The sequence below is a fragment of the Brachycentrus maculatus genome, unplaced genomic scaffold, assembly GCF_059751285.1.
Source record: "Brachycentrus maculatus isolate JH-2025_06_01 unplaced genomic scaffold, ASM5975128v1 h1tg000028l, whole genome shotgun sequence".
In the NCBI taxonomy this organism is placed as follows: Eukaryota; Metazoa; Arthropoda; class Insecta; order Trichoptera; family Brachycentridae; genus Brachycentrus; species Brachycentrus maculatus.
The window spans coordinates 835,086-855,911 of NW_028280782.1; the positions used below are offsets into that span (position 1 = coordinate 835,086).

Consider the following 20,826-nt stretch of genomic DNA (forward strand, 5'->3'; position numbering starts at 1 on the left):
CATTTTAATGTATAGACGTCAATGCAGTCTACAATATTGCAAAACTCTATAAAAAAATATTTGGTAATTTAAAATTGTAAAGTACGTAATTTATGTTGAGATTGAAGAACAATCATACTAACAGTATTTTGTTTATTATTTTTAATTCAAGAAAGCAAATTGTACTGGTTTATTTCTCATAATTGTTTTCAAAATTTATTCCATTCGTCTCACACAGACGCATTTTTTTATTGAAGGGGAGCATGGAAGTCATTGGGCATTAATATGGCTTACAATCTGTCATCGACTGGTTTAAGTGATTTTCACGTAAACTTGTGTAACGATCACCACAATATCAATGTTTTTGAACATCCGAACCACTCGATTATTAGAAAATTTACAATTTCCTACATTTAATTAATGTGGTAATTTGAAACGACATCTAGCGAAATTCTTGTGAAGTTAAATGCTAATATTTTGTTAGATTTGTCTGCAACATTATTTGAAAATTAAAAACACATAATAAGCCTGAAATATTATTTCAGTTTATTTTATTGATCTTGAACATGATAAATAAATAAGCGAACTTTTTTCTATTGATTTTTTTTATATTTACGCATCACCTACCGGTCGATAGATGTGTTGAGTTTATTATGCAAAACATAATTTTTATTGTTTACTGTGATCTACATTCCTATCTTCCTAACATTAAATCTATGGAGTTAGCGGCGAGATATCCGGATCAGATTGAGACCCGATTCAATCAGTTTGTTCATTCTCTCGACCCGGGTCACAAATAAAAAATAAAAAAGGTGTCACAAATAAAATAAAAATATCGAACGCTTGTAAAACTTCAAATGTTTCTGTCTTCATCTAAATCCTTTAATATCTATGAATGAATAATGACGATAAAATACACTAATATTGCTTTTTTTTTTACCTAACGTCCAAGTGACTCTGAAATCTAGCTACGGCTTATGCAACACCGTTTGTCATGTCCCTACTCAGGCTTCAACTTTATAAGTTTCATAGCCTTTGCCTACTTGTGAGTGGATTTACTCTTTATGTTTAAAGTTACTATAATTTCATGTAATTCATGAGTGAAAATTCTAGGCAAAAACACTCGCTCTAATATTGCTTTTAATTCTTTTTAGACCCGGTTTGAAGATGCAGTTCACCTCTTCTGATCAAATACCGAACGACTGAGCTATTACCGTTACTCCCACTCCGCTCGCGTCATTGTCGCCGTCACTTTTCTGATATTGTTTTCGTTTTGCATTTCTCTGTTTTCTTTTTCGTGATTGTGCGGATGTATTGAGCAGTATTGTGGATCGGTGTCAACTGAATATTGATTTCAATACCTGTTCGAAATGTGTAATAAACTCGGTGGGACTTAATCCATTGAAAATAAAACAAATACACCAATTATTTTCCATTTGAGTGTATCATAACATTAATACAAAATGGGTTGCTTTGAAAGTAAAACATCTGACGAAAACCAACCGACTACATCTAAAAGCTGTACCGATGTCTTATGGTTCGTTATTTACATGGCCTTTTGGCTTCTGATGGTAAGAATAAAGTATACTTTTATTAATATTTACAAAGATAATGACCACACCCCCTAAATAATTGCATGGCCATATAATATTGTACTTCACATTTGTTGATATTCAAAGCATGCAAACATAAAAATGCCTGTACTTCCATAAATTTAATACCTCTTAAAACGAGCATAATTCTTTCCAGCATCTTACTCATTTTTTTCCATACAAATCAATGTAAAATACGATAATGCGTTCCATGCCGAAAGAATACTCAATTTTTTTTATTTATTTACTAACGTTTATTCAAATAAAATATCTACAATTTTTTAAGGAATGTAACAACTTGAAACTTCTAGATATATTGATTAAACTTGAAACACAATGTTGAATTTCAAACACACTATTCAAGTTCCAAGAATTTGAGTTATATGGTTTAATCATGGGTAGTTTAAGTGGATGTTACATGAGTGTAAAGTGATCATTTAAACCATCCTATGATGGTCGTAAGCCCCGTAAATGTCCAGATTTCCTTATTCTTCTTTATCTATGTTGAGATATTTATTTATTATTTCTTTTTTTTTGCAGTAGGTACTTTATACAATACTGTATTAGAATTTTTAACAATATTTGATTTTTTTGATCAACACCTCACTAAGCATAGCCCGTGACGAGACGTTCATTTACATTATTTAAAAAATATATTACAGAATAAATATATCTCGATAATACAAGTAATACAACAGAAAAAAAAAGTAAATTGATATTGATAGCAAAATTATTAAAATTTATATGAACAAAATACACATTGCAACGATAACTGTCCACTATAAAAAAATGATGAATATTGCATGTTTGTGTACTTTTTTTAATTGGTTATTTGTTTTTGTTTTTAGATCGTCATTGCGGCGTTTGCGCTCGTATATGGAAATCCGCTGAGAATCATCAATGGTTACGATTCCTTTGGAAACACGTGCGGCTTGAAACACAACGAAAAACTCTCCCAGCTGCCGTTATCGGGGATAGACACTTACGACAAGCGCTTCCTGTTGTTTCTCGACATCAAGCACTTGAGGAAGTCCCTCAAGATCTGCGTGAAGCAGTGCCCCAGCCGGAGGCTAGAGACACTGGCAGATATCAAGACTTTCTACAAGGAGACCGGATCGAATTTGTGCAGATATGACTATGACTTCAATTCTCCTCAGCAGGACCAATCGAACGCTGTCAACAACTACTTGGGGCCATGTCCTTCTCTCCCGGTGTATGAGAGCACTCAAGTTCTACATCGGTGCTTCCCGAAACCAGTGAAGGAAATTGCTTTAGAGTATTTCTCTGAATTTTATAAAGTTCTCAACAGTTGGGAAACAGTGGAGCAAATACTCTCCGATCTATACTCATCATGGAAGGAATTACTGATTTTCTCCTTTGTTGCTTTCGGTAAGTAAATACTAAACTAACTACTACCATCACGCCGCTTCCCCGTCGTAGGCGTTTGTGTATCGGTGATTTTATCCCCGATTTTTTTGCACTCGAATGGCGACAATATGTCTACATGATAAATTGCCCGGTACATCGGTTGGCGACTATATGTCGCCACTATGTACCGTTATGTTGTTTAAATAATAAAAGGCCGGGATACGTACTAACGCAGGTACAATTCTGTACCGCCAGTTGCTCAAGTTCCTTGCATTGAGTCACTTAAAGTTAGTGAAAACTTTAGTGGATCAGTTGGTAGGGGACTTTCGGCAGATTCCAAGTAGGCCGTCTACTTCTTCAACTGAGGTCCGCCTGGATGGCAAACTACATGTTTTGCGTATAGGATCAAAAAAAGACTGTGTGGTTTGCTCACGGAGGGACAAAAAATGACAAAGGCATAAGACTTATGAGTTTTGTGACACTTGTCCTGGGAAGACTAAGATGCATTTGGGCAATTTTTTTTGATACATTGAAAGACTATAAAATTTTAAAATACTAACCAATTGTCTTTGTTTTTCTCAAATAAACCATTTTAAACACTTTTCAATTGGTTTTGTTTTCAATTTGCATGATACCCATTTCCAGAGTTTTTAAAAAAAAAAATTAAAATCGACAATTTTTACTAATTTTTATTTTTGCTAAGTACACTCGAGTTACTGGTATGTCATACAAAAAAATGTCTCGAATGCAAAGGGTTAATTATTTCCGTCGCTGCAAACGAATAACTTTATATTATAATACTTTCTTGTATTACATAATTATATAACGGAGGAATACGAAAAATTCTGAGCCCGTATCTTTTATATTTTATATTGATATTCTCATTTTAAAAATCGAGTTGTAGTAAATACAAATCGCCGAGGAGAAGGGGAAAGGTTAAGGTCTAAACTATATGTGCACAATTATCAAATCCCAGCAGTCCGCTGGCGTAAAAAACACCCGTCTGAAATCTGTTAAAAGTCACAATTTTAAAGGACCTCGACTAAAGGAGTGTCCTTCATAACCCGGTTTAATGTTACCCTTTCTCCATTCCAGGCCTCTCCCTGGTGATGGTTTCCATCCTCCACTGGCTGGCCACCTTCGTGTCCTGGATCTTCATGGTGCTGGTCTCCATTTCCTCCGTGCTGGGCACGGCTCTGCTCTGGTACACATACTACGAGATCCGTCACGGCTTACGCCAGATCCCGTCCCACATGATTTTACTTGTAAGTAATTTGCGTAACAGAGACAATTGTGAACTTTTTTTTTTTACAAAAATGTTAGTAATATTAGTATATAACCACTCACTGAGATTTTTGTCTTACCGGTTTCGAGACGTACCCGTCTCTTCGCAAGGACAATCACTACAACAGCATGCAAACAATACTACACGTCACTACCATAGCACTATTCACACACTTATAACTACATAAAATGTTTATCAACCAAAGCTTATGCTGACCAAAGTCGCATGTAATCAACATTTTATGTGACCTGTAATAAATAACAGATTAATTATAATTTTAATTCCTAATTCATTTTAAGCAATAATAAAATATTTCGATTGCAGGAATCCATGAGGAACGAGACAGCTTTTCTGTGGTATTCTATCATAGCAACGATTATCACGGTAAGTAGTCTGAAGATTCGATTGCACATCCCATTAATCTCAGCAGAAGAAGGATGAAAGTAGTGTGAACACCGTTGAAATACGTTCCCTGGTACAAATGTCTGGAAAATCATTGTATGACAGAATTAACCCTTCACTGCATGACTTTTTTTTTGTATGACTGCATTGACAGTTCGTCTTCGAGCGACAAGTGAAGTTATTATTTTGGCGTTTATAGCGCATCTTTTGGCTAAATTATGAACTATATACTTGAGTTATGAATGTATCTAATCAGTAACAACAAAGAATGGTTGCTTATATTTTTAAACGACGTTTTAACACTAACTTTTGGGTGTGTAACAAATTTGATACACTATGCAGTGAAGGGTTAACCGGATCCACGCGGCTCGCATAACCGTATGTGTTTTAACAAGACATGCCCCATACGCGGCTGACATAAGCGTTTGTGTTTTCACTTTGCTCCAAGTTTCGAACCTCAGTTCAACTTGGAGGGATTTTTTCATAGTGTGGAACTTTGGATAAAATAATACGTCAATCCTCGGCCTTATGACATCTGTTGAAATATCTGACTAATAATTTTTAACATCACAAGGATAAATAAAACAACAGATCCCTGATTTTTCTTGCGGTCGGTAATTAGTCCGCGCCATAATCATGCCCTATATCTGTCTCACTCTCGACGCTACGCATCGCCAGTGGGTAAGAGTGACACACGATGCGTGCTTTGATTTATTTATGTTACGATCTAATTTGTTTATATTACGATATATTTCAACAATAATGTGACACACGTGTATTATAGAGTACCAAAAAGGCACAATGAATCCCATTGAACGTTTTGGTTTAGGAAAATAAATCGTTTCATAACTAAATACATGATAAAAGTAATCATTTAAAAAACGGCGAAATACCGCCGCGCACGGGCGTCTCTTAGGAACAAAGTTAACGCGTTTAAAAGGTTAAATATGATATTTGAAAAGATTAAGAAGAGTCCTTTAACACGTAACTTTTATGAAATGCACACCACAAATGATGAATTCAAGTGATGATTGGATTCAGGTGGTGATACTGCTGCTGGTGTGGGTCATGCGGCACCGCATCGCCTTCCTGGCCGAACTCTTCAGGGAGACGGCCTCCTGCCTCGGATCCATCCCCGGCCTCTTCCTGCAGCCTCTCATCACCTTCTACTTCTTGGTCCTCTTCTTCGCCTTTTGGATACTTGTAATTGTAAGTAAATTCACATAAAAAATATCATTGTAAAACAAAAACACTTATAATTAAAATGTAACTTTGTTTTCAATTCACTATAAATATTTTATTATAATGTCTTAATTATAATGTCCGTCTCCGTAGTGTAATGGTCAGCACGCTCGGCTACCGTTCTGGAGGTCCCGGGTTCCATTCCCAGGGGGTTCAAATAAATATAAGTGATTTTTTCACTCTAATATTTATTTAATATTACCCTGGACTGGTACCTGAAGCGGAGGGCTGATCACCTTTCCTTCGTGTGTTAACGATCAAGATAACACTGTGTTTATATAATGCAGTGCCCTATGCACCATTGGGGTGCGGATAAGGGTTTTTGAATTAATTTTAATGTCTACCGGTTTCGAAGAGACATTATAATTACGTTATAATAAAATATTTACAGTGATTTTAAAACAAAGTTACATTTTAATTATAAAATGAAAAAACACTTGTTTTTTACCACTTGTGTTTATTTTATTATGACGACTAGTTTCGGAAGCTATGCTTCCATCTTCAGTTCTAGATATAAACTTATATTTAGACCTCAAGATGGATGCATGGCTTCCGAAACTAGTCGTCATAATAACATAAACTCAAGCGGTGAAAAACGAGATTTTTCTTTTACAATTTCATCATGTCTAACCATATAGTGAATGCAGAAACAATAAATAAAAAATATCATAATTATCTTGGTTCCTCTATTGACTTTGTTGTCAGGCGGTTTTTTCATCAACCCCGGCCCTAATTAGTATACTAATTAGGATCGTATACTAATTTCAAGTAACCATAAACCCAATTCCGATCTGCACAATGTTTTTGGATGGGTTGACTGTGGACAACTTTTTGTTACAAGCCATCAGTTCGTTTTGAGGCTACCGAAAATACTGGAAATGTTGCACAACATTTTGAGTGTGTCCAAATACTTGTTCACAAAATCTGGATTATCTCCAATCACAGGAGTTATTTTCATATTATATTTTGACATCTCATGAAAGATGAAGAATAATGGGTAGAATTGGTGAATGTTACTCGTGTGTAAAGTGATCTCTTAAACCAGCCTATGACGGTCGTCAGCCCTGTTAATGCCCAGACTTACATATTCTTCTTCATCTTTGATGAGATGTCAAAAAATAATATGAAAATAACTCCTGTAATTGGATATAATCCAGATTTTGTGAACAAGTATTTAAACACACTCAAAATGTTGTAAATAAATTATTTGGTCAAATTGTAAGCAAAAATAAAAATGGTATTTTCTGGCGTTTCTCATGTATGTGATTATAATCCAGGATTCGGAGCTCACATACTATCCTGACTTCCATATTCTTTTCATCTTTAATGAAAAGTAAAAAAATATATATATATATATATATGTATATATATATATATATATTATATATATATATATATATATATATATATATATATATATATATATATATATATATATATATATATATATATATATATATATATATATATATATATATATATATTTATGAGATTCCTTTGGAAACACATATTGGAAACGCACCTGTGTTGCATTCAAGGTGTGTCTGGCTACGGCCAACTATCCCGGCGTGCAGAGACCGTATTCGCTCACTGCACCACCCCTGATGTCCTCCCAAGGTTTTACCGCCATAACCACCACCTCCACCACATTCCAGCCGCCCAGACTCAATGGAAGCGTCGCCGATATCAAAAGTAAGCCACTCTTTCGTTTTTTTCTGAAAAAACTATTTTATATGTACTTATGTATGTAAAGTGCCAAAAATGTTTACTTTGCCAGGTAAATGTGGTCAGGGAAGCCACATTTACCTGGCACCCAATCTTTACAATGTTTTTTTTTTGATAAAGAGAAATATAATGCCCTAACAAGGCGAAACAATTGTCACAATATAATTTTTTATGTGTTTTTTGTTAATAAAATACAACTTAGTAGACTCAAAAAATCTGTGTTTGATTTAAAATTAATACATAAATTAAAATGGAGTTCTACAAATTAAACGCCAAGTCAATAAATATTTGTCTTCTTCTTCCTCTTCTTCTTTTTGTAGATCCTAGGGATCTGTTTGTGCCTCCGCATGTTGCTCTTGGGATGTCGACTCCCAGCTGTCTTTCCATCTTTTCGGAGGTCTGCCTGGGGGTCTGCGTCCTTCAGGGTTGCCTTGGAGGGCGATACGTGGAAGTCTGTCTTCTGACATTCTATTTATATGTTCCTTCCAGTATCGCCTTCGTTGTCGTCCCCACCTCATCATATCCTCCGTCTTACACGTGCTGTCGGTATTTCTTACTCGGTCTCGCAATGTGTTTCCGGTTATGGATCGGAGAGAGTCTTCATCTCGGAGGTTCGAAGTCGAGATTTTGTTCTGGAAGTATCTGCTCTTGCCTCAATCCCATAAGTGGCTATTGGTCGAACACATGTTTTGTATATTTTCATTTTACTTTCTATTCTCATGTGTTTGTTCCTCCAGAAATATTTGTGTTTTTATTATTTACAAAAATACTTTACTTTCATACTATTTCAGTGAGCCTAAACGGCTCATTATTAGAAATAGGTATCAAATTGTGGTAGAGTGGGTTCGAACTTTGATTAAAGAGTCCGCAACACTAACCACGGACCACAACCCGACACTGTTACGATATGTTTTGTCACATTATATAAAACTAGAAATAAATAATAATAATCTAAAGAAACAAGTTTTTTCTTGAATGTTTTTCGCAGATACTTTGTGGCACATTTTATGAACATAAAATTAAATAACTTTGTTGTAACCACTTTTTTATTATTAGTACACTTTAACCTATCGGTTTTGATAAGAACCTTGTCATCATTAGGGTTTATTAAATTCTAAAACATTAAAATTAACGTTGAGTATTTTAATGTTTTAGAATTTAATAAACCCTAATGATGACAAGGTTCTTGTGGAAACCGGTAGGTTAAAGTATACTAATAATAAAAAAAGTGGTTACAACAAAGATGTTTAATTTTATAAACTTTAAACAAATTTTTGTCCGCCTCCATAGTGTAATGGTCAGCACGCTCGGCTACCGTTCTGGAGGTCCCGGGTTCGATTCCCAGGGGGTTCACTCTTAATATTTATTCCATATTACCCTGGACTGGTACCTGAACTGGAGGGCTGATCACCTTTCCTTCATGTGTTATAACGATCAAGATAACTCTACGTTTGTATGATGCAGTGCCCTATGCACCATTGGGGTGCGGATAAGGTTTTGATTTGAATGAAAAAGAAACAAGTAAAGAAGTGGCTTCTCGATATGGGACAAAAGAGTTGCATAAAGTTGGTCACCCCACTAAGATAGAGACAGCCAATAGCGGACAGTTATTGTTGCAATGTGTATTTTGTTCATATAAATTTTTATAATTTTGTTTATATCAATTTACTTTGTTTTGTGTTGTATCGCTTGTTTTATTACTTGTATATAAATTTTTAAATTACATTTATAATTTTTTTTCACTCTAAACTTATTAAATATAACCCTGGACTAATCCCTGAAGCGCAGCAGTGACCACCTTGCCTTCACGTAAGTAACGATCAAGATAACACTGCATCAATATGATGCAATGCACTATCGGATGCGGATAAGGGTTAGACGGATGAGGAGATGCGTGAAAATGAATGAAGCGAAGATTGTTTGCGATGTCAGATTGGTGTGGTGTTCTATTCTCTCTGCCTACCACTGCAGAAAGCGGCGTGATGGTTGGTTAGCTGCTTTTTATGCATCATAGTTTTTCATCATCATATTATTTTGAAAAATAAAAAGAATTTGTTTTTTGATCCACTCACATTTTTATTAACAACCAACTAGTTTCGGCAACAACCTGTTGCCCTCTTCGGGGTTTAATTTATGACTAAACAAACCCTGAACCTATAAATAAACCCTGAAGAGGGCAACAGGTTTGCAGGGAATTGCCGAAACTAGTTGGTTGTTAATAAAAATGTGAGTGGATCAAAAAACAAAGTCTTTTTATTTCTCAAAATAATATATCAATATAACCTAAAATCTGGCGGTGTCAAAAGTCTGCGTAATCGGAGGGCATGTATGACTAGATGTATGGATGTGAAGGAGGCGAGGAGTGTATGTCAGGACAGAAGAGTGTGGCGTTCCATCCTCTCTGCCTACCCCTGCGGGAAACGGCGTGATGGTAGTAGTAGTAGTAGTAGTATATATCAATATGATCCACAAAGTTAATGCTTTCAATATTCAAAACATTTCATTATCAACATTATCATTACGTAATATCCAATCATCCTTTGTCTAACTTGGCATTTTATTTTTATTTTTAATAGCGGGTCCGTGAGTAATTTCGCTTGGTGCATTGTTTGGAATTTCAGTGTCATTTAATTGACATATGATCTCACGTAATGTGTGAGCAACGTGTGAATGCGTGGGCGGCAATCCTTCTGACAAATAACTGTCTGATTGTCAAACGCTTTAATTTGTTGACTATTTCATATGTAGGAGTTTGTATCAGTACTTTGAGTATTATTTCCATAATTACTTGTGCAATTTTCAACAGTGTATCATTAGTATGTCGACATATCATTTAGTATTCTTAAAAGATGTTTATTAATATTCTGTATCCGGGATTTGTTTATTTCTTCCTGTGGCCACCAGAGAACAGAATGCCGAAATTTAAATTAGAAATACAAAACAAAACGCTTGTGTAAGAACACTTCAACGCATTAACCCTTCGCTGCATCGTATATCAAATTTGTTACAAAGCCAAAAGTTAGTGTAAAAACATATATCAATATCTCATAACCATTGCATGGTTTTGCAAATTTATACACAAGTATTTTCTTGATTTTTCTTTGTTAAAAGTTTTTCATTCTTTTTGTTTATTTATTTTTCATCTAATGTTTCGCCGCCGTAACCGCCTCCGTAGTGTAATGGTCAGCACGCTTGGCTACCGTTCTGGAGGTCCCGGGTTCGATTCCCATGGAGGGTAAAATAAATATAAGTGATTTTTTCACTATCATATTTATTCAATATTACCCTGGACTGGTACCTGAAGCGGAGGGCTGATCACCTTTCCTTCATGTGTAAACGATCAAGATAACACTGCGTTTATATGACGCAGTGCCCTATGCACCATTGGAGTGCGGGTAAGGGTTTTATTATTATTATTATTAATGTTTAGAGTAAGATACTATATAATTCTTATTATTATTTAAAATGAAAAAAGTCATGCAATAAAAGGTTAATGTAAACACGACTGATTTGAGAACATCTGTAGTTCTCGTAATTAGTCATGTTTACATTGATAAACTCAAAAGTGGTCTAATACAAGTGTTATTTTATTATTATTGGATATTTTAATCGTCGTGCTATTTCACAAAGTTAAATAGTATAAAAGTATATCTAAGCATAAATATAAGTGATATTTTCACACCAATATTTATTCAATATTGTTTGGACTAGTACCTGAAATGGGCAGCTGATCACCTTTTCTTCATGTGTTAATTAATGATCAAGATAAAACTGCGTTTATATGATGCAGTGCCCTATGCACCATTCCGGATAAGAGTTTGAAAAAGTTTGTTTATTTACTTTACTCATACTCTTAATTATAGGTTCCCAAACTCATTTGGCCCGTGGCATCCCTTTCTTTCAGACACAAAATTACACAAGGCCCCCCTGGAAATATAACTAACTAACTAATTAACGGTCACGTCTCTTTTCCACAGGGGTAGGCAGAGAGAATAGAACGCCACACCAATCTGTCTTCGCAAACAAATTCGCTCTTTCAAATTTGTGTATCTCGTCATACAAACCCGCCAATTATTTCGACTCCTGACCTGACCACTTTCATGTATTTGAAATAATTGATCATGTCGAGTTTTCCTCAGTTTTCTTCTGCTTCTATTATCAACCGCATTCACCTCATACATTTGTTTAAGTATCCTTTCTTCACTCATTCGATTCACATGCCCAAACCATCTCAACACACCTTCCTTAATTTTATTGATAATGCTTATCTCAGCCTTGCATTCATTCCTTATATGTATCACCATTCGAACATCTATGATATTGTGGGTATACTGGCAAAAAACGTTAACTCTAAAATCCCTGTTTGAATAATCCCTGTTATTTAAAGCTTTTAGCCTTAATAAAATATTGGCTATCAATCTTAATGTTGAATTTACTTTTAAAACCACATTAATGTGACATTTCAAACTACTTAGTGTATTTTGCCAGTTTATAGAACGTTGAAAACTTTATAATATGCATCATTAAGTCAAAATTACATATTTTCGAGTTAACGTTTTTTGTTGGGTAATATTTCCAATTATCGAAACAGAGTGTTTGATAATGTCTTAATAAGACGAAACGCGTCACATATTATCATATATATCGCTCACTGCTTTCAAGAACGTCATAATTTTAAAAAATCTTGATTTTTCAGGAGAATGTTTTTAAAGTTTAAAAATATAATACAATGTATTAAAAATAAATATGAAGCCACTTATTGAACTTTTTACTGTGCAACAGATCTTTTTAAGTAAAACCTGAAGGTTTTTTCCCCATTTGAAAAATATTTAGTATATTTTTTCAAAATGCAAAAACAACACTTTCTGCCCTGTAGCGAGTTAATATTAAGTTAAAAATATGCCGCTTTTGCTGGGATATAGTACATTTTCTGGGTATTCCGAAAACATGCACAACTGAAATTGTCGATTTTTTATTTATGACGTTCTTGAAAGGAGTGAGCGATGTATGTAAATAAAAGTAGAATTCAATCCAATAACCTTGTTTAATTTTGGATTTATTCCCCAGCAATTTAAAATGTAATCCTACCAACTGTCTGCAGTTGCAATAAATTAACGTTTTTTGCCAGTTTCCCTGCTTCACGTTCATATTTGTTTATCCATTGCAGCTTTTGCCCTGGAGCTGATTGAGTTTGTGGATGACTCTTGGGTGAAGAGGATGTGGTGGGTGTATGTCATTGGCCTGATCTGGACCAGCGAGTTCATCCTGGCTTGCCAACAGATGGTCATTGCGGGCGCTGTGGCCCACTGGTATTTCAGGTACCTAAATAATTGCATTCTTAAACCTTTTCCTGACGGTCCAAAAAAACTACCGCGAGCAACAGTGATATGTACATATATAAAAATTTTAACGATAGAATACCTAAATATTTTAAGAATAAAGTAGTTCCAAATAATAAATAAGATACTTTCATGTATAATATAATACATATATTTGATAATACTTTCATTTATTAAACAATGTCTATATTTAATGATACTTTCAAATATTATACAATGCTTTTATTTAATGATACTTTTATAAATGTATTATACAATACTATACTTTTATATAGTGCTTTTTTCCATGTAACGTGGTGGAACGGCATTCCGGCACCCTTTTTCATGGATTTTTTTTAAATTTAAAAATCAATCAGACGAAACAACATTTGCGCTTACGTAATTACAATCTATATTTATATAATTTGTCAAAATTAAAAAATATGGTATCGTAATGAATTAATTTTTTTAGTAAAAAGCTTGACATGAAGTGAGTTCCGGGACCTTTTTTGTTTAAAAGAAAAAGTCCTGCATATATGTTTTTGATGATAATCGCATATGTTTTACAATACTTTCATATTTATTTAACATTAATAATTCTCATAGCTATGTTCAATACATTTTCTTGCAGACGCGAAGCCGCCAGCAAGTCGCCCGTAATCTACTCCATGAAGAAACTGTTGAAATATCATATTGGCTCCGTAGCTAAAGGCTCCTTCATCATCACCTTATTCAAAATTCCACGTTTAATTTTGACTTACTTGTATGCCCGGTATGTATAGTGTAACTTAATAAGCCACATCATTTACTTACCCATTAAATTTATCTTATGTTTGTAATTTATTTTCTTCTTTAACCATGTCTGCTCCCTATGTGAAGCATATAGAGTCCACAAACTGTCTCCAGGCTCTTCTGTCAGCTGCCAGCTCCCTTGCATCCTCCCATGTCAGGTTAAGTTCAGGCGAGAACTGCCGACAAATTGTCAGCAGTGGTCGCGAACCTGATGCCTTGTAAAAGAAGCAAGCTTGATGGCGGCTCTCGGGATGCATGGGGAGTACAGGGCCAAGCCAACTGAGTCACCTTTTCTTGACGACAGTTATGACCAAGATTTGCTGCGTCCTACGCCTTATCTCTTCATTCCTCACAAAATCAAACCACCGCATGACTAAAATTATTCGCAGACACCTATTCTCAAAGCTAAGTACATGGCTGCTCTGGGCACTTGTAAGGTGCCATGTTTCACAGTCGTATTTCGTAGTCATACAGGAGAAAGTGACCAAGTGTATTTTTACAAAAACGTGATCATTGACTAATTGATATCTTACTAGCTTAATATTGCCCTGAAAAAAATCCCAAAGGATTTTAAACTTGGAAGTATAATATATTGACTTGTTAAAAATTACTAACTGCATTGATGTTTATTTTCTTGCCAAGCAAAATTGATTTGAATGGCCCTCCTGAACATTTTACGTTTTGTCAGTTGGTCACTTTCTCCTGTACGACTATGATATGAGAATAGGAGCGATGCAGGCATTGTATAGGCGGCATTTAGTCCTCACAGAGCATAAATAATTTTATTTTCTACAGTTTGAAATCCAAGTCGGAGAAGGGGTCTGAAGTGGCCAAGTGCGGGCTGAAGTGCGGAATCTGCTGCTTCTACTGCCTGGAGAAGTTCATACGCTACCTCAACCATAACGCCTACACCATCATCGCCATCGAAGGAGTACATTTCTGCAAGGCCGCCGGGATCGTGAGCACCTTTCCTATTCCACGGGAGTGTTAAGCCTCTCCTTTAAGGCGTTTGTACACTACCCGTAATTTTACCGTCCGGCAATCCGGTTTTGAAAAATGAAAGCGACTTCGGCAGTTAATGTGATCGCGCAACGTGTTCACACAACGATCAAGAGCACGGATCCGAAGAAAGATAGACAAAAGCACAAGCCAATCATCGTTTTAAAACGCTAACTGACGTGCCGGACAGTAAAATTCTGTGTAGTGCACGAACGCCCTTACTGCACAGTATTCACTTCCCATCAAAATATATGTTAACACATTGGATTTGATAATTGTGTGCATTTAGTTTAGACCTTTACAAAGAGATTGGTACATAATATTCATATAAAAACACTAAATATATAAAAGCAGTCGCCGTAACGTAGTCAGGTAGACGCTGGACTGCAAAACTGGCGTTGCGGGTTTGATTCCCGCCAATTGCAAAATGAATTCAAGAAATATTCATTTTCAATTGGTCAGGGTGTTTGTAATGTATTTTTTACATATAGCTTCCCTTTCCTAACTATCCTACCTGCAGGTAAGCCTCTAAAATAGAAGCTTTGCGCGTTTTCCTTTTTAAAAAAAACATTTTAACTCATTTTTGTCGGGCGGTTTTTTCATTAACCCCAACTTTAATTATACTCAGACAGTCTGCCGCCCGACCCTCAGTGTACTAATCACAGGAAACCGCAAACCCAACTCTGATCTGTACAATGTTTTTTGGCGTCCTTTGCTCTACCAAAAGTAAGCAAATAGAACGCTTATAAGCGTCTCTCGCTCTCTACCAACAGTATGTTAAAGACGCTTTTAAACTTTTCCCGCAAACAATGTGTTAATACACTAAGGAGGGAAAATGTATTTTTACCCGTTGGGTCGATTGATGCTTAAGGACGGGAAGGGTATTTTTACCTTTTGCACCGGCCTCATTTCAAAGAAGGAACTACATATTTAATGTTTTTATATGAATATTATGTACCAATCTCTTTGTTACAGTCTTAACTTTGTACATTGTTATCAAATCCCGTCGCCAGCGGTCCGCAGGCGTAAAAAACACCTATCTAAAATGTTTTAATTTACGAAATATCTCCCTATATAAACTGGCAGTTTTTTTCTGTATACAGGTCAAATCTCGGTATTATGAACTTCACGGGACCAAAAAAATATTTCGCTATAATGAAAATTCGTTACACTGGATGTATAGGATATGACACATTTTAAATTTATTTTATCGCTATATTATACTCACTCTTATTAGAAAATTAAATTAGTTATTACTGTTACACTACACCCGATCTTCCGGCCAGTGATCAATACAATATAGGTACCTACATACTACAACACAACAGAAATGAAATGATTTTTCAAACTATGAGACTTTATTGGAAAAAAAAAATTTATGAGCAAGGAAAGAAAAGTAAATTGAAAGCAAGTTCAAATCAGTTTTTAATTTTTGATAAAAATAATCGGGAATTTTCTTTTGGACTTCTCAATGTTTTAAAATGAATTGTAACATCATTTTAAAATTTTGAAAAAAAAAAAGTTGGTCATTATGACATCGGCTTCGCTACATTGAATTTTGATTCAGTACATTTTATATGGAAGTTTTCCAGGGACGAATTGCAGATTCGTTATACTGGAAATTTCGTTAATTCGGTATTCGCTACAAAGAGATTTGACCTGTACACTGCATGCACTTTTTGTCCTCTGACCATTTTCTAATGCAATGTTTATTTGAAATCTGCGTTCAGGCTTTCAACACGCTGGTGAGCAACGCCCTGCAGATGGCCACCGTGAACTCTGTGGGAGACTTCATCCTGTTCCTGGGCAAGTGCATCGTGACGGCCATCACGGGAAGCATAGGACTGCTGGTCCTCAAGAGGAATCCGGAATTGCACTTCTATGCCGCTCCTACCCTGCTCATCTGCGTCTTCTCATTCTTCATAGCCCACTGCATACTGTCCCTCTATGAGGTTAGTTTCTCATTATATTTGGGTGTGTACAATAATCTAAAGACATTATTAATTCATATTATTTTTTGACATCTCATCAAAGATGAAGAAGAATATGGAAGTCTGGGCATTTACGGGGCTGACGACCGTCATAGGTTGGTTTAAGTGATCACTTTACACACGTGCAACATTCACCAATTCTACCCATTATTGACAACCACACTACTCAAATTTTTGGAAGTTCTATATATATGAACCAATTTTGAAGCCTTGTTCTTGAATCACTAGAACTTCACTAGAGACATTTATTGGAGAGATGAAAAGAAACTTTTTACTGAGCAGAAACTCTTATATTAGTATGTGAGGTCCGAATCCTGGATTACAATCACACACGTGAGAAACGCCAGAAAATACCATTTTCATTTTTATTATTTTAGCTTATAATTTGACCAGATAATTTATTTACAACATTTTGAGTGTGTCTAAATACAGGAGTTATTTTCATATTATTTTTTGACATCTCATCACAGATGAAAAAGAATATGGAATACATATATATCTTTATTTGGCACCATCATAGATTGCAGAGAGGTTTGATCTCATACTTTGGCAAACCAAAAAAATCTAGTGCCAAAAGGCGACATTACATTTTGAATTTCTTCATTTCAATTGCAGATGGTGGTAGACACGCTGTTCATATGCGTTTGCGAGGATCGGAAGATCAACGGTGCCGAGGGCCGCTGGAACGATACAGCTCTGAAGGGCCTGGCCGAGGGCGGAGCTGCCAAGGAGGACCAGCCGACTCCTCACATGGAGCTGCAGGAACTCAACTCTCAGGACCAGCAGTAGAGTCTCCCGAGAGATTCATCCTACGGTCGTCACTGCGCTCAATTTTTATTCAGCAGTTTGCATTTCGCTCACCTTGTTAGATTAATGTAAAAGTGGGGACTGACCTACACATTTTGTTGTAATGTAACATTCGCGGCGGACATCTGACTTCGGATGGATCACTCGGAACGCTGTACTGACTATACTAATGCTCGCATCGTAACGTGTTACGTTACGACGAAATGACTCCAGTCAGTCCCCACCATAAGATAGGATGGTAAGAGCAACATTTTCACAATATACAGGTAAACCTCGTTTTGCGCCGGTTCGATTTTGATCAAATAATATAACAAAAACTCAAAAAAATGCATGTGCGATAAGGTAAAATAGTAAAAACTATTCAATTAAATTGAATCGTCAGAATGGTCTGGGAATTATCATGGGTAAAAAACTTGTCGTACAAAAAAGGATTTATTTGTGTTCATTTTATACCTATGTTTACGTCGTGTACTCAGAATGGAACCCTGACGTGAAACAAGGTTTACCTGTACATGGTGTGGCTACTAAAAAAACAGGACTGATGCTATATAACTATAAATAAATAGCTTAACCCATATGAAGCTAGGTTGGTGTGAGCGAACAGAAAGATCGTTGTGTGTAGCTTTTGTGTCCTTGCTTTCAATATGTCTTGTCTACGTACTTGTCAATATACCTATACAGAAGTACCTTTTGTAACGAGCACCTCTTATAACAAATAATTCCCATAGCTAGCAAAAAAAAGTGATAAAGTTGCTCCTTTAACGAGTGACATTTCACATAGCGAGTTACAGAGAAAGGCGAAGTCCCTTTTTTACGACATTAACTTGTGAGCCGGGACTTCCGCGCCAGTCAAAACAAAAAATGTTTTGCTTAACGAATAAGATTCTGGAACGAATTATGCTCCTTATGAGAGGTTCCACTGTATTTCCCATCTAGTATGTGTTTTATTCTATATATGTACTAAGTGTGTAAATGTAACTTATCGCTGAGAGTTTGTTTCATTGAATTTACCGTAAGTGTTATGTGTAAGAATGTATTCTCGCTTTTAAATGTTTTGATATAATTGATATTTTATTACTTTTAAATACATATTTAAATAATCTAAATTTTAATGTATTTTTTGAGAGATTTTTTTTGTTTTACGAATTCTGCTAATCTGAGTGTTAATCGGACAGTGAGTAGTTTGTATCGGGGAATCGTTTAAATCAGTGAGTGTTTTGAGAAAAAAGGAAATTTCGGGATATGAAAATTCTCTGTATTTTACATTTTTATCTAGGTACTGAATGAATAATTTCAACACAATTAACTCTTTTATTTTTTTATTTTTTATTTATAACCCTTATCCGCACCTAATGGTGCATAGGGCACTGCATCAAATTGACGCAGTGTTATCTTGATCATTACTTACATGAAGGCAAGGTGAACACTCTTGCGCTTCAGGAACCAGTCCAGGGTAATATTAAATAAATATTACAGTGTTAAATCACTGATATTTATTTTTATCTCCCCCCCTGGGAATCGAACCCGGGACCTCCAGCACGGTAGCTAAACACGCTGACCATTACACCACGGAGGCGGACTTTTATTTTACCTAGGAATAATCAGATTTTTTAACCTAACCCGTGTTCAAAAATTAGTCTTAAAACCGTCAAATCCTCGGTGTTTTGTATGACTTCTTCAGCTCAGTTGATGGCTTTGTTAAAAGCATTCACGGATTCAGAAGGTGAAATTTTTTAAACTGGCATCTGCTCCCTGCCATAATCAGAACTGCAAAATTGTTTGGATTACAGCGCGTTTCGGATTATGGAGCATTCGGATTAGGGAGCATTCGGATTAGGGAGTTGGCACTATATTTTGATTTAGAAATGTTTCGTACTGTATGTTTTTATAACCATTTATTGAATTGATAACTATTTTTATAAATGTTCCACTTCCCACTTCCGATCCAACCCGTGGTTATACTTTGAATATATTTTTTATATGTGCTATTGTCCAATGTCATGTTTTTATTATCATTTTTTCTTCATTAACCGCCATGCCCTTACAATTGTATGTAATATGTACGCTATATTATCGTCTGAACGCAACAAGCCGTATCCTGTACGATCAGGAAAAAAAAAAGTATACTCGCAAGCACTGAAACGTTTTTGATACGTTAAATTTTTCCTACTCGCCCTACGCATACCAACACATCATACAATGTGTTTACCATAATTCGAGGTCAATATCGCTAGCTACCTCATTTGCAGAGTACGTCGAGATTATTTTGATTGATGTATTACATTACAATACAAAATATATTTGGTAAAATTTTCAATAGAATATTATTACAAAAAAAATATCCTGCGACTTATGTAATATTGAAAACCTTTGACCTGCAAAGCATATGAAAAATGTAATAAATGGGTCTATTGTTTAAAAAATTTGCCTTGTACATTGTAAATTAATATTGTTATTGATAAATCTTACGAAAGAAAACCCGACGATTTTATATTGTGACTTCCTTTTTTAATATGTAATATCCTAAAGGTAGGGCGGTTAATTAAATAAAAAAAATTCAACTCTTCCATTTCTTCCACATTGAAAATATTATTGTTATGCTTACAATTTTGTTTATATATAAAATACGATGATATAATTACATATATACAAATGTTTATTTTTATAAGATTGACTTACAGCCAGCTTAATATGTTGTGAATTTCGAATATTATGTTAAATTTTACCGTTTCATGTTGTGAATTTCTAATAATTATGTTACATTCTACTATTTCATATTTTCTAATTATCTTTAATAAATAATATATATTAATTTTCGCAGAATGTACCGGTAGATGTAAGGTTAATAGCTGTAAATCCAATAATACATCAAATTTTCAAGGGAGGAAATAAGTGTGTTTTTTTTTCATTCAATGTAAAAACCTTTTGTTTTCGACCTTACAATGTCCATTAATTTGAAATGGACCGTATTCGCAAAAGTCTTCAGCAATTTTAGCATGCATATGAGAAAAATCTCTGCATTAAAATGATTCATAACTGTTAGTGAAACATTCTAAAAATCATTATGGGTCTCTCTTGAATGTTTGACAGTTTGGATTTGTAATTTTTTTACCTCATACCTACAGATATTGCATGCTGTCTTTTATACAAAACTGTTTTACTTGTCTTGAACTATGGAGTTTGTTAAAAAGACATATATTATAAGATACCTCTTGTGATTTTTCAACACCTGACTCATTATTTGCTAACATTAGTACCTCTAAGATATTATAAGACTGTGTCGTCCATTTAGTTTATTTTTATAAATCTTTATACAAAACAAACGC

At 35.0% G+C, this 20,826-nt stretch overlaps 1 protein-coding gene across 1 annotated transcript; it reads left to right on the forward strand.

The window, feature by feature from the left end:
* The first annotated feature begins 1,197 nt into the window (after window positions 1-1,197).
* Window positions 1,198-17,928, forward strand: Ctl1 (choline transporter-like protein 1). Its single transcript, XM_088270912.1, has 11 exons — window positions 1,198-1,550; window positions 2,420-2,960; window positions 4,035-4,204; window positions 4,549-4,608; window positions 5,668-5,835; window positions 7,407-7,560; window positions 12,761-12,911; window positions 13,543-13,683; window positions 14,499-14,661; window positions 16,433-16,654; window positions 17,309-17,928. Exons 1-11 carry the CDS (start codon window positions 1,443-1,445, stop codon window positions 17,480-17,482), a joined length of 2,052 nt encoding a protein of 683 aa, XP_088127038.1. The 5' UTR covers window positions 1,198-1,442; the 3' UTR covers window positions 17,483-17,928.
* Window positions 17,929-20,826: the final 2,898 nt, after the last annotated feature.

What these genes read in the sequence shown, in the direction of transcription:
- Ctl1 (XM_088270912.1), top strand. Translation starts at nt 1,443, where the DNA reads ATGGGTTGCTTTGAAAGTAAAACATCTGACGAAAACCAACCGACTACA. An exon ending in TTTCTCCTTTGTTGCTTTCG is followed by an intron (nt 2,961 to 4,034) that starts GTAAGTAAATAC and finishes TCTCCATTCCAG; the next exon opens with GCCTCTCCCTGGTGATGGTT. An exon ending in GTGGCCCACTGGTATTTCAG is followed by an intron (nt 12,912 to 13,542) that starts GTACCTAAATAA and finishes ATTTTCTTGCAG; the next exon opens with ACGCGAAGCCGCCAGCAAGT.